The sequence below is a fragment of the Gymnogyps californianus genome, chromosome 8, assembly GCF_018139145.2.
Source record: "Gymnogyps californianus isolate 813 chromosome 8, ASM1813914v2, whole genome shotgun sequence".
Lineage (NCBI taxonomy): Eukaryota > Metazoa > Chordata > Aves > Accipitriformes > Cathartidae > Gymnogyps > Gymnogyps californianus.
The window spans coordinates 8,961,201-8,983,592 of NC_059478.1; the positions used below are offsets into that span (position 1 = coordinate 8,961,201).

The 22,392-nt window shown below is 54.3% G+C and overlaps 1 protein-coding gene across 4 annotated transcripts in view; it reads left to right on the top strand.

Moving 5' to 3' along the window:
• Window positions 1-7,044: 7,044 nt before the first annotated feature.
• NOS1AP (nitric oxide synthase 1 adaptor protein) overlaps window positions 7,045-22,392 on the top strand; it is a 40,650-nt gene continuing 25,302 nt past the window's right edge. For all 4 annotated transcript variants that reach the window (XM_050900987.1, XM_050900988.1, XM_050900985.1 and 1 more), the window contains exons 1-2: window positions 7,045-7,156; window positions 17,409-17,480. In XM_050900987.1, the coding sequence (XP_050756944.1) occupies window positions 7,052-7,156; window positions 17,409-17,480 (177 nt within the window). In that variant the 5' untranslated portion in view covers window positions 7,045-7,051. The remainder of the gene's footprint in view (window positions 7,157-17,408; window positions 17,481-22,392) is intronic.

Sequence of the window (22,392 nt, forward strand, 5' to 3'; positions counted from 1 at the left end):
TCCCAGCCCTCGCCTCACCACCCTCGTAAGTCACTGCATGTCAATCCGCAGATAAATGCAGGCTTGTGTCAGAATTAATCATTCTGGCAGTTTACAAGGCAATTAAAGGAAGGGGCCATGTGTCTGATTATACAGCAAATAAGCCTTGGCAAATTACAAACATATCAAAGGTAGTTCCAATTAGCTGCAGTGATTCACGGGGGAGAGCACCCAGGATAACGGCTCCTCCTCAGTTTGGTGTCTTGCACTCGGGAACCGAGCAGTAACATGTCTGAAGATCATAAGCTGCATTCCCAAATGAAGAATGCCAAGTATTGTACTTATTTATCAGCCGCAAGTGAGGAATTGCTACAAGATGCCTGACAGCTAGATGTGGCAATTAACATATCATTTGAATATGGCTACTTGCTTGTCACACAAATGAAGAAGATGCTCTTCTTCCTTGCTTCTTGGTGTAGAAGCTGAGAAAAACCATATTCCTTCAGATTCCTTCTTGTCTCTAGTGCAACATAAAGGCTATGGCCAAAATCGTGCCCTCTGGACTAGGATCATAGGGACAAGGCTAGTCTGGAGTCCTGGGTGCCCTGGGCTCTACCTGCAGAGAGGGGAGGGCTTGCTGTGTAAATCCCCTTGCATCTGGACAAAACCAACCTCAAGACCTTTCCTTCTGCAGTGATTCTGCCTTGGGAACAGCATCATGATAAACCGTGAATGAATTTCAGACCAACAGCTCGCAGAGCCAGCACCCTGCGGTGTCGCACACCCGGAGCGACTGCTTGCTGCCGCAGCCCTCCCTGCCGCCCCGCCGAGGGATCGCCAGCGCAGCTCCCTCTCGCTTCACGTCCTCACCCTCCTTCTCTTGGGCATCTGCCCTCAGCAATTCCCATCCCCATTGCTGTGGGCAGCCCAAGCCTCGTGTGGGCAGGGGAACCTGCCAGCCACCCGGGAACAAGCCCCCTTCTTGGCTTCTTCCACTTTCGCATTATTTTTTTCCCCTCTATGGTCTGGCAGGCAGCGTGGGGCAGCTTGTTTCACTCATTGGGAGCACCTGGAGAAGTGGTGATTTAAGGGGATGTGGCTCACCTTGCAGTGAGGTGGTCTGGTCTGGTCAGAGAGGGTGGCAGGGGTTCTTGGGTGGGTGGCAGTGGGGGAAGCTGTGCCCTGTGTGCAGTCCTTAGGAGCTTGCTGCAGATGTTTTCCAGCTGTGTCCAGATACAGCCTAAATGTTCTGGGAGCTGGGGAAGGAGCTGAGCCCTGGGGCTGTATGCTATGCTTGTTGTGGGGATGGGAAACACTGTACATTGAGGAGGTAAGTACTGATTTTTATAATGTGCAGCTGTTAATGCATTTATTGATAAATTTACTGACAACTATTACAACTGATCATGCTGAGGTGGTTAAGAATGATGTTTATGCAGTGTGTGTTTCTTATAATGCCATTTAGGCATGTTTATCATTAATGGGCCAGTGAGATTAGAACAAGATGAATATTGTATGGGATGGCTCCTGCGTGGCTGTGAAATGTTTGGTGGATGTGGGTACTGCTTCAGCCTGCTGCCGGAGTATGCCTGGTCCTGGGGAGCTCCCACGTGTGGAGCGCTGTGGGAGGCTCCCAGGGATGGGCTCCCACTGCCACAAGCTCCCTGCCATGGCAATGGGACCCTGGGTGCTCCAAACCTTCCAGGCTCTCATGGCTTACTTGCAGACTGTGGTGAGGCTGGCAGGGGGGAATGTTAATTTTAGCCGGCACCTGCTCTGCTCCAGGGAGTGTATTTATTTCAGAAGTACCATGTGCTTGTCTTTCTGAAACAAAAATGTTTCAAGACTTGAGGTTTGTGGAGAGCTTCCAAAAACCTGGGATAATTGCAAATTGAAAGGAAATCATGGTGCAAAGAATCAAAATATCTATGAAGACAAAATCTGAGTTTTCAGGTGGTTCCATTAACAGTCTGTCTGCACCCCAGCAGATATCAAAGATGTGCCTGTGTTTTAAAAACAGCTCTGAAATTGTTCCCAGTCCCACCTCTAAAATAAATAAATGCATACATAAGTGTGTGCCTGATGAGAATGAGCTCTGCCAGCTCATCAGAATAAAATGTCAGCAAATGCCAGCAAGTTCCTGACCTTAATTCCAGCAGACTTGCCTTCCTCTCCTTTCTGAAGTTTTTTTGCTTCTTTCCCAGCCCTTGCTGTTTAGATGTTAATAACCATGTTTTGTTAGGCAGAAAAGGCATCTGTTTGCTGTGCTGACCTGCACGCCTTGCTTAGTGCTTCTTCCACCTGGGGCTGTGCAGGTGACTGGAGGGACAAGGTGACTCCCTGCCCAAGCCCACCATGGGCTCACAGGTAGCAAGCTTTGGGATGCTCTGATGTCGCATAGGTGTGTGCTTTAGTGCACTGTTCAATTGCAGGACTGTGACCCTAAAAGAACTTGCTGCTATAGGATTTCATGGAAGGACATTAAAGCAATCTGGAGCACCCAACTATGAGCTGGATCCTACCTTTCCTATCTGAATGCCTGCCTAAGGGCCAATTTGCTTTACAATTTATTGCTTAGAGCTGCAAAATCTGCCATCTGCTCACTTCCTCTCATAGCCACGCTCTGCGATGTTTCTCATTCCCACCCACATCCAGCACAATAAAAAAATATTTGCATACCTGGCCAAAAGCCCTCTTATTATTGCTCTCCGGAGGAGGGGCCTCCCGAGCACAAACAGTGCACAGTGTATTTTCCCCGAAACGACTGTGCCGCACTGTCGCTGTGGAAGCAACACGCGCAACGATGACTGGAGTAATCAGCTGTGGGTACATTGAATCGCTTGCCTTGAGAGCACTAGCAGCAAGAGAAAGGGGGATATTGGCCTGCTGGGGCTGTGGTGCGGGCTCGCCATTGCCTTGTTTGCAGATGGTTGTCCTCTCCTCCCACAATGGTGCGGCACAAGAGTTGCGGGGAAAGTCGCAGCTTTGCCATGCTGGCATAAACAGTGTTTGAGGTACAAAGTGCTCTGCAAACATGACGTTTCCCTGCGTCTCCCAGGCTAGATAAAGGATTGCAGGTGGCTTCTGTTATAGGCTGTGGATGTTACAGTAACAAATATATCTTTCTGCAGGAAATAGTGCAGTATTTTCATAGGTTTTTTTTTTTTAAGGGTGAGACTAGATAATGCATGCTGACACTTGCAGGCCAGACTGCCTTTATAAAATATCTGCACAAATCAGTTCTTTTCTAGTCCTGAAACCTGCCAAAGCTTTGTGATGCTTTGAAAACCACTATGGGCAAACTTACAACGCTCCTGACCAACTCCTTCAGGTCATTTGCTTTTGGGTACGTTGCTCAGTGTGGACCAATGCACAAATGTGCTGCCAGCTGGGGTGACAGTCGGCTCTCCCCACTGCGCCCCAGCAGCCGCTGCTGGAGGATGTAGTGGAGCTGTGGGGCTCTGCTGCTGGCCCTGTCTGGAGGGGTCTCCGCAGCAGGCACACGGTGACATGCCTTTTTTGTCTGGCTTTCACATAAGCATTGCAAGAACATCTTCTCAATTTCACGGGATGGAAAAAAGGAAGCCTGTGAATCGCAGGTGGGGCGTGGGACCGGTTTCCCTGGGGTGCTGGGGCAGGGGCAAGGGCAGAAGCCCCCGAAAGCCCTGGGCTGCAGCGCAGGGGAGCTGGGGGAAGGCTGGGGAAGGAGACCGCCTCTCCGGTCCGGTCTGGGCTTTCTGTGCTGCATTTCACGGCCTTCCCAGGAGATGGCAGGCCAGTTTTATAAATCCACAACCCGCGGCCGGCAGCCAGCAGCCGCGACCTGCGCCGGGAGAGGGCTGGGCAAGACCCCCGGGCGCCCGGGGAGGAGCGGGGACCCGGCCGCCTTCCCCCCCTCCGGCAGGGCCGCAGCTGGGGGGGCTGCACCGCTGCTCCCCTCCTCCGCGCACCTCGGAGGCCGTTCAAAACTCTCTCGTTTAAGGGATGAGTCCTTCAAAACGTCCTTGCGGTTCGCTCAAGATTGCGCGGGCCCCGTCCCCGACAGTAGGTCTCCCTGGCTTTGGTGAGGTTCCCCTCCTGCTCGGGTGGCACACGGGACCTTTGTCCCAGGCCGTTGTGCAAACGCGGGCGAGCCGCCGCATCCTCACACGGGGCGGGAATGGACGGGACTGCAAAAACAAGCAAACCGGTTACACAACTTCAACGTCTAATTCCACAGCTTCTAATTATTGATTTTGAAAGGGAGGAAACAGGTTCCGGACTTGCAGGACAAACACGAGTGTGAGAGTTTAATCCTTTCCCTGTTCTTCGGGGATCTCCTGTACCTTCTGGTGGTGGTGGTGGTGGGCTAGGCTCAACGTCCTGGGATCAAAAATCCGGAAAAGCTCTCCCAGGAAGAGGTGGTGGTTTAGCAGGCATGGTGCAAGGGCAGGGAGAGTTGGTCACTGATCCCAGAAAAAAGAGACACAGTTAATTTTTGTAATGTAACAGGAAGGTGGAATCATGTGAAACACCACAGGTATCCTAAACTCCCTGCAGAGCCTGTCTGACTTTGTCTGGAGCACTGCCCAATGCTGCGAGTACCACCCAAATCACAGGCAGGGCAACAGGCAGGTGGGCGTTTGGGACAAACCGGTTGCAGGAAGAGCTGCTGCCACTCCAAGCTGCTGTTTCCATGCTGCAGCAGTACTGAGCCACTGATATGAGTGCCACGAGCTGAGAGTCCAGAAGCAACTGTGGAGTGAGGCTAGTCCCCAATATTTGAAGAACTGTCTCCAGGTTTGCTCTAGGTGCCACAGCAGTTGGTGAGAACAGCCCCTGCGACTGGGGAAGAGGCCAGAGGAGCAGGCTATGGACTGCCCAGGGCATCCACCACTCACCAGGGTCTGCAAGCAGCCCCAGCGCTGCCAGGCAAACCCACCGGGACTGCCTGGGAGGAGCTGGTTTGTTTGCCACGCTCTGAAGGCCTTCCATCAAACACCCATGTCTGCGCCTGGGGGAAAACCTCCCCAAAGGCACCATTCACTGAAGAGATGCTCGCAAGCCCTCCCACACAGGAATTCAGTTCTTCAGCAAATCCACAGGGCTTTGCTAGCTGTGGAAAGCCAGCAGTCGGCAAGACTGTATGTCTTTAATTAAATTTAGCACTGGAACAGGGCTCCAGAGAAGCTGTGGGATCTCTGTCCATGGGGATATTTGTAACTCACCTAGACACAGCCCTGAGCTTCTGCTCTCGTCTTGAAGCTTGTCCTGCTTGGAGCAGGCGTTGGACTAGAGACCTCCAGGGGACTTCTCCAGTGGCTGTATCATTCCCAGCACCTGGGACTTCAATGCTGTCAGCTAAACCTTTGCTAGAGGTAAACAGAAACCTTCAGCAAGAACCCAGAGCATCAAACACCAGGGAGCAGATCCAGGCACAAGACTGTGCCGCCACCAGCTTCTGCCTGTCCCAGACTTAAGTGAGCTCAAGTGCCTTGTGGGTGTTCAGTTCTCTGCACCCTTTTTGCCCAGGGATCTCTGCAAGTGCAGTCCCCAAGCTGCTGCAGCTGTAACACACAGCACAGATCCCCTGCCCCCTTCCAAAACAAGGAGTAAAGGTTTTCAAGAGCCCCGGGCTTGCTGGCATCTTGCCTTCAGTGGGAAATCATCCCTTGATTCACTTGTCCAAGTGCTGACAGCTCTGTGCCATCCCACCCCGAGCCTGGCGTGGGGAAGCTGGCAGCACAGCAGCCATTCCCATACACCTCTCGTGGGCATGACTGAGCACAGGGATTTCTCAGCTTGTCGTGTAATTGTCTGTGCCCAGCCCGTTATCTGAGCCTCTGAGGATGGTGGAAAGCCCATTCCACTTTGAGGGGAAACAATAATTTTTCAGATGTGGCTGAAACGCTGTGGCTGGCTCTGAACTATGTTAGAAACTCAAAGGAAGTTTCACCACATTGATTCAGTTTGGAAAATCAATGCCCCTGAATCTGTTATGCCCAAGGTAGGGTCAACAGCAAGCACTGCTGTTTGCATTGCAGTCATTTAGAAAGCGGAGGCACGTGAGGGAAACGTGCTCTGGTGTGTAGGACCACGCAAGCAGAGCAAGACAAGGGCTTTGGGAATTGTGGGTCTCCTGTGGAGTGGGGGCACATGCCTGCCCTGGGAAAGGCTTGTCCCAAGTGGTGCCTCCGGCATGTGTGAAGGCCAGAGTGAGCTCCTTAGCCATACTGCAGTGAGATGAGCTTCACAGCTGTTAATGCAGCATCTATGGGTATAAAGCACAGAGGGATGGAGCCCTACCTGCGGGTGCACTATGCATGTCGGGGTAAGGGGTGAAACAGCCTGGGCTGGCAGTCAGAGCTACTGCACATCTGGAAAGCAACTCTGGGGTGCTTTCAGTGGGTGGGGGAGCACATTCATAGCTTTCAGGGCTTTTATAAGGTAGGGCACAGGAGGGTCTGGTCTGGTCACAAGGACTGGCCTTTGATTAAGCACAAGATGGAGATTTTTCACCTCTAGCTCACTTGATTTCCATCATGTCTGGTGTTGATATCAAGATCTGGATACAGAGTTCATTGGCCTGAGCTTTTGTAGCAGCCCAGGCTCTCCCACCGAGGAGGGATGCATTTCTCAGGCCCCGCTCCCAGCTGTGCGTGCCCCGGGGAGGCGGCACGGCGTTCCCCCATCGCTCAGCGCACCCCCGGGCTGAGTTGGACCCTCACCACCGTAACCACTTGTGAGGCTTTTTTATCCACCCCCCCCCTTTTTTTTTTTTCCCTAAACTTTGGCGGGGCTGGGGTGCAGACCCGGCACCGCGCACTAGATGTCAGCGGTGCCTTCCCCAGCGCCCCTTTCGGGTGCTCATTCTTTAACGCTTCCCTGCCCCTCCCCGCTGGAAGAGGAGGTGGGGTGCGGAGACCCGCGCTTACAGAGACCCCCCTTCCCTTCCCCTCCCTCCCCTCCCCGCCCTTCCTCCGCGCTGCGCGGCGGCGCGTCCCCGCCCCGGGGCCGGCCGGCGGCGAGGGGCGGAGGTTCCGCGGCGGCGCCGGGCGCGCTGCAGGGGCAGCCCGGCCGCCGCGGGGCCGCCATGCCCGCCAAGTCCAAGTACAACCTGGTGGACGACCGGCACGACCTCCGCATCCCCCTGCACAACGAGGACGCCTTCCAGCACGGCATCTGCTTCGAGGCCAAGGTGGGCAGCGGGCGCCGAGGGGGTCCCCGGGGGTCCCCGCCCAGCGCTTGCACCCCAGCCCCGCGGGATTCCCTGTTTTCCAGCTCTCTTTTCGTGTAGCCTTGGGTTTTCTCCACTTTCCCCGGGAGCCCTTCCCGTTGGTGTTGCCTGCTCTCCCCCAAACTCAGCTGCAAAGAGTTGGGTGAGGCTTCCCACCCATCCCATAAAGGATGTCGAAGCTGGTCAGATGGCTCAGGCTGGAGCGGGGTCACCCCGCTGCTTCACCCGAGCATCCCTCCGTGGCCCTGCATCCCTTCATGGCTCTGCGTGGTGTTGCTTGGGGATGTTGGCCCGGGAGAGCCAGGGACTGTGTGCATCTCCCTGGGAAAGAGCGGAGGGCTTGGGCTTTGCTCTGCGTTTCCAGCGCTGTGGATAGTGCTGGAGTGCCGGTGTGATGGGGGGACGGTTGGTGTCTGCAGGATGCCTTGTACCCTGGTGCTCCTCTAATGGGATAAACTCATCGTGTGAGCAGACAGAGGAACTGCGTGCCATTTGTGGTGCAGTGCAAGAGGTCAGGGCCGCCCGCCCGAAATAAAAGCTTGCTATTTCTCCTTACATATATAAACCATTCTTGCTAGTGGACTTGGCAGGAAGCGTGCTTTTTTTTTTTTTTTTTTTTTTCTGTTGAGACCTCTCAGTCTCTTACTCCACTTAGGCTGTGGCTTCCCACAGGCTGAGTGCTTGCGATCTCGCAGCAGGCTGGGAAAAAGCTGAGCTACCCGTCCGTGTTGCCCAGCCCCGAGCAGGTAGCGCTGGCCGGCAGTACACTGGGAAGTAGCTGGCCATGAAATTTGAAAAGGGGAAACATAAAATCCTGCCCTCTTTGCTGTTCCTGGGGGATACAGTTATCACACTGATGAGATACTCAAGTGAGGTTGACTTGGAGAAAACCTGGTGTAAAACAGTTTTGAGTGGCAGGGAGGCAGGCATCTGTCACACACCATTGTCCTTGGAGCACATGTGCTGGCAGAGGAAAAAAATCACAGATTTGGCGTCTAATTGTGTGCAGTGTCTTGGGGGCAAGGCTGTGGCTCGTTGGAGGGTGTCAAAATGTTATTTTCCCCCTTTTCTCAGAGCTGGGAGGGTTCCTCTGCAGAGGCCATTGCCTGCCCAACAGCAGGCACCGTGCTGCAGAGAGCACAACAGCAGAGGAGTTGTTTACGGAGCAAACTTAAACCTGCTTTGCAACTGTTTCCTGGGAAAGACTGTTCAAATTCAGCTTTGCAGCCTTTTGCTCCGGGATTATTGGAGCCGATTGCTGTTTTACTGCCAGCACCTGCTCACCCCTCCACCTGTGGGGAGGCTGCAAAGCATCTCCCCTTCTAAATCCCATGTGCCTCTTCCATGCCAGGTTTGGGTGGCCCGGCTTGGGGGGTGAGGAGTGGAAGAGGGCTTCAGTTGCCCCTCAGTCTGCTCATGGCTCATCTGTTTTCCATGCTGCTGGTCTGGCTGCATTAATGGGGTGGTGCATATTAGTCTTTGTTAGCTCCTCTTTCTCTTATTTGGTGTCCCGTTGCACGCGTTAATGCCAAGCACAATCCGTACGAAACCCAGCTTCCGAATTTGTGGGTTTCTCCAGCAGCCCCTGATGCCAGATGCAGAATGCAGATGGCTTAGGCAATTACTCCATCCTTTTATTAGATTGCTGGAGATTAATTAAATGCTTACACTCCTTTAGTTCCTTTTATCCCCAGGAATCCTGAGCGCTTAAACCCGCGTGGCTCTTGTTTCGGCCAGGCACCCAGTGTGAGTCACAAAAATGAGGAACTCTGATTTAGAGCGGAACTTTGGGGGAAGATTAAAGAAGAAAAATGCTCATCTGGGGAGCTGGGACTCGCGTGCCTGTCTCCTAAAAGCCTCCTGGGATTGCTGATAGTGCGGGCAGCGAGGATCCCGGTGTTATAGCCCTCGGCAGCTGGATCAGTGCTCTTTGCTCCAGCAGCCTGGGATTCCTGACGAGCTTGCTTGGGGCTCACTGCAGGGGGGTAATGTGGACCTGAGTCAGTATGTGCTGATTTATTGTTTTAATTTTTAATTTTATTTTTACACTCAGACCTGTGGTGTCTGCTGCTGTCTTTAAATGGCACGTGTAGTGGACGCAGTGCGTGTTTTGGTTCATCAGTAGCTGCTGGCATCCACGCTGTTGTCCCGCTTGCCTCTCTCCCGAGGGAGTCCCAGCATCCTGGGGTGGGTGGCCAGCCGCGGGCAGTCAGGATTTGGGCCCTTTTCAAGCACAGAGCGATGGACTTGCTCTGAAGCAAGCGGTGCTGTCACATGCGATGCCATCAGGAGACTTGTGTTGCTCGTCCCCGCTGAAGCCACTTGCAGCCATATGCTCTGGCACGGGGACACCGAGTCTGAGCAAAGAGTCTTCTAAGGATTATGTTAATCCATTTTCTGGAGATAAATCCAATAGTTGGAAAATCCCACTCCATCTTCTTAGGAATAGTAATACATTTCACACTTTTGGATCTGTTTTCATTGGCCACCTCTCTTGGCACCAAACCCCTCTGTGTCCCAGAGGCGCCTTGGCCAGGCTGCTGGGAATCGGAGGAGCTGGCTCCGAGGGGAGGCAGGGCATTTGTTTTCTTCTGCGTCTTGCGGTCTGAATTGTTGAATAAAATCAAAAGCCTGGCCTCTTGGGTTAGCTGGAGCGTTCGGATGAAAGAGCTGGGAGCTGCTGCATGGCGCAGGGGAGCAGACAGAAATTCCCACTTGTGCAGTGGTTTTCTGGTTAAATAAATGGGTATGTAGAGAGTAAAGACACCTCCTGTCCTCCGCCACCTCTCCACCCAGCACGACTCCTCCAGTCGGGGCGAGGAGGAGGGGGATGCGAGCTTACTCCTTATCTTCCCAAAGCCTGGTGCTGCGGGACAAAACCCAAGGGCCACCTTGTGCAACACCAGCAATTCTGCGCATTCAGAAATCATGACTCAGGCTACTCCAATGCCTCCAGAGAGATCAGCACGTAGAGGGAATTAAATGGGATGGTAGAGCCTGTCATTGGAGTGCCAGACCTGCCGTCTGCTTGAGTGCAGGGGTGTTGGGTGCTGCTGGGTTCACATGGGGAAGCCATTACTGGCCCCTGTCATTAGAGCCGCTCTCGGGAGCTCGCTGGGCTGGGCTCTCCTCCTGCCCTGGAGATCTTGTGGTCCAGAGCAAGGTCCCACCTACCAAATACCCATTATTTGGAAAGAGCTGTTAATCCTGCAGTCCCAAGACTCGTTAATCCATTCTCAGTGCCTGAATGTACGTGGTTCCCAATGAAGGGGCAGATGGGTGCAAGGACCCTCTCTGCTGCTCCCCCATCTGCAGGTAAGGGGAGAAGGGGCTGCCCAAACAAACCTCGGTCCTCGGGCGGACCCACCGCCTGTGGTCCAGGACTGCCATGGGCTGGGACAAGACATGTGCTGAAACATGGTGTTCCTGATACCAGTCCTGTTTGCAGATAAATGCGGGACTGGAGGTTTGGGAGGATTGCTGTTCTTCTGGGCAGCAGGTGGGTTTTTTCGGTTTGGGTGGTGGTTTTTGTTTTTTTTTTTCCCTTAAGGGATCTTGGCAACCAGGCATTTTCTCTCATGTTTGTCAGTACTTTTCTCTGCTTTTGTGCGTGGGAAACTGAAGTTGAACCAAGCATCTGCTGCTGTCTGTGTTTGGAGATGGGACATGAAGGAGACTTCAGTCTGATCCAGCATGTCCCTTCCTATGAACCCCTCCAGCTCACCTGCCCGCCACCCTCCTGAGGCTGCGAGCACTGGCAGAGCCTGCTGGTTGCTGCAAAGATAAATCCTTTATCAGGAAAAGGATTATAGCCTCAGGTGAACACTAAGCAGCAAATGCATGTGTGTTTGCACTCTTGTGTATATTTTTATGTACGTAGGGGCCATACATAAAAGCGTTTGAAGTGAGTTGAATTGCAGGCAGCTCCAATCGGGGTCTTCAGTTCCCCTCCTCTGCTTCAGGCTCCCTTCCCAGCGAGGTTCCCTTTCCCAGAGGGCTGCGAAGCCAGAGACAGGTTGTGTGAAGCTCTGCACCTCTTTAGCTGGCTGGGAGAGACTTGGCAGCTTTATTTGGGGGCTGTTTGTACTGGCAGCTCTGGAGTATGGTGTGCTCTGTCAGGGCTGCTCAGCCCAGAGCAAAGCTGTAGTGTGATTTAGCCCAGGATTGCTTGCTGGAGGCTATAAATAACCTTCCCAAGTGCCACAAAAGTTCTCGTCTGAAACAGTGGCATATTTCTGCCATACTTGTTAAGTCAGTTCACAGGCTGCTTAGTGAAGCTCTTAGCAAAAAAAAAAAACTCTACCGGGATTTGGCAAAGCTGTGTGTGCCCAGACTGTGGGTCCCAGCGGGCAGCGCGTGGGCTCGGCAGATGCCAGAAGGTCCCGAGGAAGAAGCGATGGGCGTGGGATGCTCCCAGCCCTGCTTTCTGGCCGCTGAAGTGCTCCGGTCTTGCGCGTCCTGTACACGAACGCCTGTTAAGGCTGTAGCTGGGTGTAAGTGCAGGACGCTCAACCCCTGCACGGGGGGCAGCTGCGGGCAGCGTGGCTGGGCAGGGTACGGAAACGGGGGCGCGTGGACAGCCCTGCTTCATTGGCATGGGAAAACGTCAGCTTTCCTGCTGCACCCCCTCGCTCTGTGTCCCGGTGTCCCCGCTGCAGGGTCGCGTCCTGCTGCAAAGGTGTCTCCCCTTATTGCATGAGCCCCGTTTTGGCCGGTGAGAGGGAAGGGTGGGTGCAGTGCACACGGCTCTGGTGGGTGCTGGGGTCTTGTCTTGGGATCCTCAGAGCTGTGTGTTGGTGGCACTTGAGCGCCTGTGCAGCTTATAGGCAATGCAAGCATTTCTAGGATCAGCAGGCAGGTAAGCAGTAATATCCTTAGGGCATCAGCTTAACCAGTGCTGCCTGGCACGAGGTGTCCCTATATTGATGCCCACTGTCTGGTTGTGTAGCTCTGGACGGGTCCAACACACTGCGTTTAACTACCTGGGTCCCAGGGCTGGATGCACCCCCGTGCCCTAAGGGTGCAGAACCCCGTTAAGGGAGGACTGGGCAGGGCTGGAGCCCTCCAGCTGAGCAGAGAGCCTGCTGCACCCTCCTGCTGGGCTCAGGCTGGAAAGCCGAGGCTTTTTTCCATTGAAGTCAGCTGGCATCCCAACTTTTCTGCCTCTTTTGGCCTCTTGAGCCCACACCACCGCAGTCTGAGTAAACTTACCCCCTTTCCTTCCAGCGAGGCTGGGTGTTCCTGGGGTGCAGGGCAGAACTGGGGCTGTGCCAGCCCAGCCCCGTGGCTCCCTGGGTGGAGGCTATGTGTGGGAGAGTGGGAGCACTGGGACAGCAAAAGTCCCAGGAACTGGATTTCTCCTTGCTTTCCCTGACGACAGCAGCCCCAGGAGAAGCCCTTATCAGCCAGGCTGCAGAGAGGCTGGATGTTTCCCCGGGCACTGGGGTAATAAAGGGATTTCAAATCTTCGGGCTCAGCGCGCCTGGCTGGGGACTGGTGCCCGAGCACTTTGGCCCTCGCTTCGTGCCACAGCCATGTGTCACAGGGCTGACGTCGCAGTACCTGATGTGGCCTCGTGCCGCCCTGGACTCTTCAGAAATCTTGGGACCCTCGTGCCCCGTATCTGATGCCTCCCACCCGGTGGCTGGCACCTCCGGTAACCCCTCCCCAGCGCGGGTGCAGAGTCCCCTGCTCGGACGAGGCACTCCTGTGCCCGAGGATGGCTGCGTAGCCCGTGGTGCGATGCCCCAGACTGGGGCTGGTGCCAGCACGTCTCTTCTGCCTGTGCTGCCCTGCTGCCTGCCTGCCTGCCTGCCACTCCTCTGCAGAAGCAGTGGCTCCTCGCCCGTGGCAAGCTCTCTGACTCAGGGTGGCTTTCGAAGCTGGAAACCCGGCAGCCAGCCAATCTAGGCTCCCCTCTAAGTTGGGTATGATTCAGCCCTGACCTTTGTCCGCAGTATCGGGCTGGCAGAGCAGCAGCGTGCCTCCCTCGGGAAGGTGGCAGCTCCTCTCCGGGAGGGCTTTCACTGCCCACCACCCGCAAGGGATCTCATCAACACCCCTTGGAAGGTGTCCCCCTGTCAGGGATGTGATCGGCCTTCGGTTTTCCGAAAATATCTGCCACCTGCTGTCACAGAAAAAGCACCTTCTGAAGAAAATTCATTTCTGACAAAGCAGAAAACGAGCAATATTAAACAACCTCAAGGAAAAATGAGAAACTAAGTGACTTGTGCAAACATCGCTTTGGCAAAATGCTCTCCTTTGTTTTCTTGGGTTTTTTTCTTCTGGCCTCGGGGGGACTGGTATTTCCCTGAACTGGACAGGTCTTTTGTAAGCCATAAGCAGAGGGTGTGTGGTGTGGGCTGTGTCTGCCGTGCCTGGGACAGACAGGGGAGCCTTTTTGCATGAGAGGGGGACAGCAAGCAAGCTCCCTTCGGGTGCTGAGAAGCCCGATGGGTGACGGCCACCAAGCCTGTGCCATGGCAGGGAGAGGGGCTGCCCTTTCCAGGGGCCTGGGAAGGACCGATGGAAGACTGGGTCCCACACAGGGGGATGAGGAGCAGCAGGGTGCATGGGGGACTGAAAGCACCCTGCAAAATAGATGCTTTGTGCCTGCCTGCCTGTGCTGCCGGGCGGGTGACGCAGCCCCGAGCGGCTCTGGCCGTTTGCAATGCGAGGGCTGCCTTTGTGGGCCTGCCAGAGCGCCTCATTACAGGAGGGACCCCCTCGGCTGCCCATTCACTGGCACTCCGAGCGGGTGGCCTTTCCTCTCCTAATTGGGCCGGGGAAGAGGGGGCTGCCTGGGACTGCCCTCCCCACGGAGCCAGCTGTGCCCCCCGCCTTCAGAGTGCGGGGATCAGTAACCCCCTGATCCCGCCTGGCTCTTGGGTGCAGGTTGGGGGCTCTACCTCTGCCCCCCATTCGCTGGCAGGGTGGTGGGGTCACGGATCTGGAGACAATTATTTGGGAAAGCTGTGTCCTGCATATGTGCATATGGTTTCCTCCTCCTCCTCCTTGGTTCCCGGGGGCTTGGGGAGGGTGGGTTCTTTCATGGGTTTATTTTCTTTGTCAGCTCCCTTTCACACAGCTTTATTTTCCTTCCTTTTGTCTCGGGCGCCTTCCTTTCTCCTCCCTAGGCTCAGCCCCGGCCCCGCTGCCTCCTTTTCCCGCAGGGTCGACCTGCTGCCACGGATGCTGCCACGAGCCCTGGGAGCCGGGACATCGGCCCCTGTGGGGACCAGGGCCACCGCTGCGCCTGGCACCTTGCTTGGGGCATGCGGATTTTAAAGGAAGGCAAAAACCCATGCCTGGGGTCTGGGAGCCCCCATGCTTGGGGGTCCCTGGGGCTCCTGCCCTGGGAGGGGGGAGCTGGATCTCAGCGTTGGGGTGGGATGAAGAGGGAGTCCTGCACCCCAGAGGCTCCAGCTGCTTTGCTGATCCTCGCCTCTGCCTTGCCTGCTTTTTCCCACACCTCTTCCCGAAATGAAAGTCGGTGCTGTGAGTAGGAGGGCTGGAGGAGAGCAGAGCAGGAGCGGCCCTCAGTGCGCTTATTGCCTGCAAATCACTAGTAAATATGGATGGTTTCTCGGGCCATCCCCGCTCCTTGCCTGGGAAATAGTTTAGCTGAAAGGCCAACCTCCAAGTCCATATTTTCGGGGGATACTCATCACATTGTGAAGGGTTACTCCTCTGCAGTGCAGTTCCCACGTGTGATTTCTGCCCTGAAGGCAAAAATAATCTGGGGAGACTTTGTCCATCTGTTGAGTTTTATGAAACGTGCAAAAAATACCTGCCTCCAGAGCGGAGGAAGAAGTGGGTGTTTTCGGAGCTGTGAGCACAGTAATTGTGTGAAGTGAGCCCACGTCAGGGCTGGAGGTGCCACAGGCTCTGGTGGGGGCATGCTCCCACGGGATGCGGGATGCCTGTAGGATGCCCTGGAGCCTGGGTTTGGCAAATCCCGCATGGTTTGTGACCTGAGCCCCTTGGTTCGGGTGCTCACAAGCATGGGCTGGAGGGGAATAGCTCAATAAAGGGGCATAGATAGGACAGCATCGAGGCACTTCCTACTGCTGGTGCTGTTTTCCAGGAGTGCCATCCAAGGAGGTTGAAGGTGGTGTCCGGTTTCTGCTCCATCACTTGTTTACGGGCTGGCCCAGCCCTGACAGTCTTGCACACACAATTACGGGCATGACTGAGTGTTGCTGCTGGCCGAGGTTGTGGTTGTCAGCCAGAAGGTTGGCATTGCTTCAATTCATGTGGCTGTGGGAGCCAGCAGTGGACGGGGCCGTCTCCTGCCCAGCTGGTGGCTGCCACCGCTTGCCCTGTCCTTGCGCGTGGCTGTACTCTGCACTCGCCTGTGCAAGGAAAACGCAGGGAGAAGGAAAGCAATTACCCCTCGAGCGGCAGTGACCTCGTGCTATTGGGAGTAGCTGGAAGAAGATAGGCATCCTCTGGCTGTCCCCTTTGCTAGCAAAAGTCTGTCCTTATAATTCAAGCTATGAAGTCTCCCTTGCAGGTGAGTGGGAAGCAGTGCTGGGTGGTCCCCAGCAGAAAAGCAGTGTGGGGAGGCTTGGTGGGAGGGGTGCTGTGCAGCTGAGACGTTCGCCTGGTGAGGGAAGATAGGGAAAGGTTCCTTCCTTATGTGCTGCACAGTGACCGTGTGCTCAGGGCTCCAGCCGCCTCAGCCCTCCCCCTCATCTCCTACTTTTTATTGATGGTTTCCAGACTTTATATAAGACAAGGGAATCGATTGATGTCAAAGATGCCTCTCTTAATGACCTGAACCTTTGAAGGGGTGGGAAGGCTCTGTTTAGGGGATGCAGCTGAAAACTTGTCAAGACCTGTGCTTTTGCAGTCAGGCATTCAGTGGTTGGGGTCTGGGCAGTTCATGCTGCCTTTGCCGGCGGCGTGCATCGTGGGCTTTAATTCCTGGTTACATAAAGCTGCCCTGCACCGTGGCAGCCTGCTCAGCATGTGACGAACATGCCAGCTGTTTGGTGTTTATTTTTATATCCTCTTTCTTTGCATCTACTCTCAGCACTGACTGCCCGGTGCCGGTCGCTGGATGCCTGCCTCCGTCTGCACCCGGGGCAGGAGCCGTGCAGCTGGCGATGGCCTCGCTGAGCCGGGCAGCTTGTTGAGTTTGGGGTGCGGGCACGGAGGGTTAGCGAGGAGGGCTCTCTGGGACAGCATGCACACACAAAGCCCAGGCGTGGTCACGCAGCCCCCGCGCTGTGCCCTCGATAGAGGTGGCAGCAGCGTCCCAGCGGAGAGGAGCCGGGAGTCCCGCAGTGATGCTGGGTGAGAAATAACCCCTCTCCGCGGCCTCTGCCTGTACGGTGACACCTAGCACATGTTCAGGCATCTAAGCACCCGTCTTGGCGCTGGTGCTTGAAACCAGTGACCTGGGTTTTCATGGTGTCAGCGAAGGTTATGGCCGTATTCACAGGAACACGTAGCCTTGCCGGTTTTAGTGCCTGCGCTGCGCTGCCGAGGGTTACGTCAGCGCTCGTGTCGAGATGAAGCGTGGGAGCACAGGGGGCTAGTAAATAGACTCAAAACGCTTTTCTTCTAACTACATGTTTTTAGTGCTCAGCATTGACTCTTCATCGCTTGTCTGTTTTCTGATCCTTCTTCTGAATCTGCTCTCTTCCATTTTATTTTTAAAAAGGTTTTTGTTCGGCATCTCTCCGTGCTGGGTCGCAGTGGCGCTGCCTTTGGTCCCCTTTGAATAGCAAAGCGGTTCCTTTATTCTGGAGGCTTGGCCTGGAGGCTCAGCATCGCTGCAAAAACAGCCAAGGGTTTGGCAGGGCTGTAATTAAACAGTGAAGGGCCTGTCACAGGACAGGTTGCCCCAGCTATTTTAGGGATATTCCAATATCCAGGTCTATAATAGATGACTCAGTGCAGCCGAGGGGATATTGGCTTATACCTACGTACTTTGATCACAGCACAGATGAATGAGGCCTGCTGGCCTGATTACTGAAGTTATTTTATTGTTAGAATAAGGGCCGCTGAATCCTTGAAACATTGCGGTGAGGGAACAGCTTCATGGTGGGAGGCGTGCAAGGCTTCAGGTGCAGTCGGCAAAACGCCGCCTATTCCCCAGAAGTGACCCTGGGTTCCTTCCAGGGATGCCATCGAGGCCGTGGTGGGACCATGAGGTTTCCAGTGCTGTGGAAACTTGACTGCTCTGCTCTTTCTTTCCCTCCAGTACATCGGGAGCCTGGATGTCCCACGGCCAAACAGCCGGGTGGAGATCGTGACGGCCATGCGGCGGATCAGGGTGAGTGTGGCGAGGATGCTCCTTCCTTCTGCGTCGGGGTGGCGCGGGCACTGCTCCTCCGTCTCCGCTTACAGCCTTCTCTCACATAAGTCCGGTCCTCCAGGTTATTCATAACTCTGTATTTCTCACCGTCCCTCTCTCCATTGAGATCTCCACGTAACCCGGGTGCGATGCCTGCAAGCTTCACGTGCCACACCATCAACATTTGGACCATCCCCAGCACTGGCTGTCCCCTGTGGTACCCGGGCATCCCGTGTGCCGTGGCTGGGGTTAGCTGCAGCCCAAGCGGTAGCAGGGCCGTCTTCATGCTCACAGCGTGTGCTGCGGAGGCGGGGATGGGGTGGAAGGTGGGTGCGGGACGTGGGGCTGCCAGCACCAGACGGAAACTGTAGCACATCCGTGATTCAGAGGATTTCCTTGTGTGTCAGTCACAATTCAAAGGTAACAGCAAACTACTTGTGGAAGAGGTACGTTTGTGTTCTACTGCTTGCGTAAGCGCTTCAGCTGCATGAAAACGTGGACGCTGCCTGGATATGCCGGCAGGTTAGTGCCCGGTAAATGGCAATGTGCAAATTAAAGCGCTGAGTAATGAGCTCTGGGGCCGGCCGGCAGTGAGCTTGTTTAACAGTGACTAGGTCAGGGGATGTCAGCTGGTAATGAAGTCATCTGGCTTCCCAAAATACTTGTAGTCAGGATACGGGGTGCTCTTACCATATAATGCTTGGCCGATAGCCAGGAGAGGAGCTTTTCCTCTGCTCCCAGGCCTCTCGCCTGCACAACGGGAAGGTGTTCAAGGGTGGGCTGGGAGGTGAGCAAACCACATGCCCAGCGAGCTCGCTGCCCCCAGGCTTAAAACAGCAGGAGCTTGACTGCTCTTTGACGCACGAGACAGCCCTTTGGGCCGTGGTTGGACCTTGGTCTGACGTACGTGGCGGCGTGGCCACAGGCACAGGTAATTTGGTCTCCTCCGTGGGTCACAGCAAGGGGTCTGCCCTGTCTTCTAGGGGTGGCTCTCTCCTGGGAGTAACACTCTTAACTGGAAGGAGCTGAGGATGCTCGCAGGGACGTTGAGTAATGGATGAGCTGTCGTTCTGGTGGCCTCATGGGATCCTGTAAGCACCAGACCTGCTCGTGTGGCTGAGCAGCCCTGCCAGGGCTCGGCTGTCACCCTGCTCCTCTCTCAGCCCCTCCTGCGCACTCTTGCTATAATCTCATTTTCTCTTTTCTCATCGCCAGAGGAGGAGAGGAGTATCATATCCCAAGCAGAGGAGTATCGTAGCGCAAGGACACAGATTGCAAGGCTATTCTGTTTCAAACTTTCAGGGTGTAAATAGTTTGTGGGCTTTTCTCAACAGCTTTCCTACCTGCTGCCCTGTCCTCTTGGTGGTGGTTAATGTTGTGGCTGGTGCACAAGCTGAGAAGTCATTTATGGCATTAGGTTTGCTCACGTTGGTTCCAAACGAGATTTGGAACAGAACAACAGTTACACCGTCAAGAGCTCTTATAAACAGCTGCTTCCTCTGCTGCCTTTCAAGATAAGACTTTTGAAAGAATGCACCTCCAGCCCCAAAATCATGTAACTCCACATGAGTATGGGAGGATTGGCACAGATTTGAGGGCTTAAATAAACCCTAGGAAAAAAAAACAAACACCAAAACATCCTTGTTGACCAATATAAATAAACTTAAGCATAGTCTAGAAAATTCATAGATAAAGCTCTGAATGGCAGGGAAAGGACACAAATTAGGGTAAAATAATTTCTCATGGTGAATGATGTGCTTGAAACGTGTGCTCAGGCTTCCTTCATCTAGTGTAAGACAGGAGATATGCAAGTCATTGAAAGGCCATGATTTTCCAGATCAGATCTGCCAGAGAGACTTTTAATGTCTGTTTATTTGTCGCAGGGTGCTGTTTGTGAAGAGGATGCCAGGATGGTTTGTTTGACGGCAGTTTACATGTATAGCCCTTCCCTGGTTTCCTGTAGTTTGCACTGGCCTTGCACCGAGCAGCAAGACGTTACCGCAGCGTTGCAAGGGCATTTGCTGGCTGGGCTGGGCGCCGGAGGCTGGTTTCAGTTTGGCTGGAGGTCAAGGAATGCGTGTCCTTCTTAAAGCAGAAGGGTAGTTGTGTTCTTTAAGGAATAAAGCAGTCCCAAAATATTGGCATGGGGAAACCAGAGGAAGAAAAAGCTTATTTAGGCACAGAAAGCAGGCGATGGGAGATCTTCAAGTGCAAGCTGCAGCGGTTCTGTGTGTCGTGTGTGAAGCAGCTGCTGACCCTGAGGTTTGTATGGTTTTTAATGCAGTCCCTGGTTTAGGGGGAAAGTGCTGTCCCCCAGTTTGTTCCGAGTTAGTCGCTGCTGGTGAAGGAGGGGGACCCTCGCCGTCCCCCCTGCCACTGCAACTCCCCTTTCTCAGTGCTGCCTTCGCCCTAGCTGCTCACTGAGCTTTGCCTCTGTTTACTAAATGATAAGAAAAATGATCCTGCAAAGAAGTCAGGAAGCACCCTGCCCAACAGCAGGGGTCCCGAGGGTCAGAGCACCCTGGATGCCCCCCATAACTGCCTGCACTGGGCTGGGAGCAGGGAGGGACGTGGCCACGAGCAGCAGCAGCTCCTGCAGCGCTGCCTCCCCTCTCCTCCCTGGCAGTCGGGACTCGGAGGGCGAGCGCCTCAGGCCTGGCTGATCCCGGCTTCCTGTTTAGATGGAGACCTGACCCTTTGGGGGCAAAGAGGAGGACACGGCATAGCCAGCATTGCTGGGATTCCTGCTCTGGCCGGGCTCTGCCGCCCTGGTGCCGCTCTCCTGAGAGCAAAGCAGAGCAATGGCCGTGGGCAGAACGGCTCCACCAGAGCAAGATGTATGTATTAAGCCCAAATTTGGTCCCTTTTGTGGATCTGGGATGAGAGGGACTTTATACAGGGAGTCGGGGTTGCAGGGCAGGGATGCCATCCCCTTCCTCCCCCCTGCTGAAGGGCATGGCCATCCTCACCGTACTGGCTGGAGGGAGGGTTTCTGTCTAGAAGCAGGAGGATGTTGGAGAATTCCTGGGATTCTCGCAGTTCGGGGCGAGGAGGGAAGGGGAGGTGCTCAGCCGGCTGCCTCTGCCTTCCTGCTTTTCCTGCCTGCGTTGGCTGGGCTTACTGGGGACACAGCCCCATCTTGCTCTGCATCTTGGTGCAAATCCCTGGCCCTGAAAGGACTCGGTGGAACGGGACATTAGCCATGCCAAGGATGCACTTGGACAGCAATTTTGTGAGCGTTTGCTGCAGCTTTCCTGCAAAGCCTGCATCTTCTGGCTTTCCTGCAGAGCACCGATGGCCACATCAGTACTAATAAATACAGCAGGCCAGGGCTTGTTTCCCTGGCAAGCGGTTGGGCTTGTGTTTGTACAACTGAACCCCTTCTCATCCTCATCCCAAACCAGGCTGACCCGGTCCATGTTGCTTCATGCCCTAAACTGCTGGGGTAGGTTGGCCTTCGAAATGCTCCTTGGCTCCTCTGCATGCAAGGTGTGAGAAACCGATCCGTAAGTCCAGATAGTTACCCGTGGGCACCTGAACATCAAAAAGGCCCAAGCTCAACAGTAATTAAATGGTCATTAACGCTGCAGCCGGCCTGTCCTGTTGGTGTGAGCCCAGGGGACCCTTCCTTGCCCAGGTTCTCCTGGGAAACAGCAGCCCAGAGGCCACAGTGCTCTTCAGCTCTGCGCCGGTCACGGGCAAAGCTTGAGAAATTCAGATGGGAGCTCATGAGAGTGGTCTGGGACGGGCTGTACGTCTGTCAGTTACCAAAGACGGTGTTGCGGTAATGGGGAGCAAGAGCCCAACTGATTCATCTTCCCAACCATAAGGACTATGAGTTGTTGAAGATTTCAGTTTAAAGTGCTTGACCTAGCTGCAGGGCATCCGTTCTTTTCTTTCTTTTTTTTTTTTTTTTCCTTCCCCCAGAATGGCTGAGCGCATGGGCCCTAAATCACAACAATAACTGTATATTTTTTTTTTAATGTTGTCATGATGTAAATATATGCAAGTGCCTTCCTCTCTGTGCTCCTGGTATGTCTCCAGCGCAGCCAGTGCTACCTGGCTGGGGCTTGGTGCGGTCGTTCTAGAGAATTTGGAATCATCCTTTTTTTTGCTACTTGGATTGCTGAGTGCAGCTTTAATCTAGGTTTTCTTTTGTGCCAGAAAGGATGAAATCCTATATAGGCATTTCTTAAAAGCTGCTTCTGTGGAAGTCTTCTGCAAGCCTGTTTCTGGAAAGTGTCCAGCTGAGTTTTGCAGGCTCAAAACAAGGAGGCATTTCAAGCGCTTTAAAATCTAGCTCCTCTACACCTCCTACTCTGTCAGGTACATCTGATTTTGTGGGACTTCTGGTTTGCATAGCTTAGCTGTATTTTAGCAAATTGGCAAAATTGCTGAATTTCAACAAGCTTGTTTAAAGCAGGATTTTGCATCCTCTGCAAGCAACATGCACAGTTGAACTGGTGTGAAAATTGATGCATTTGGCCAGTTATTTATGTAGAGCACCTGGTGTAATTTTGAGCTCATTTAATTAAAATATTTCTGAGATACCCCTGTTCCTGCCATGGCGAGTTTTTAAAAGCGTTAGGTCATTTATAATGATGCCGCCTTTTTTTTTTTTTTTTTCTTTCTTTCCCCTTTCATCATGCAAGCAGCAGCATGGCTGTCCCTGCCGTGAAACGGTTCAGGATTTGAAAACGAGCTGGCCCTGCGTGCCTGAGCCCTGCCTGGGGGCAGCCCCCAGCTGCCTGCGGGGGACCTGCATGGTGGGCAGTGGGCTGGCCAGGAGATGCTTAGGCTTTGGCTGCCTGAAGAGCGCAGCCTGCTCTTTGCCAAGTCACGGCACTTGGCGAGCTAATGACTTGACGTGATTATCCGAGATGTACAAGAT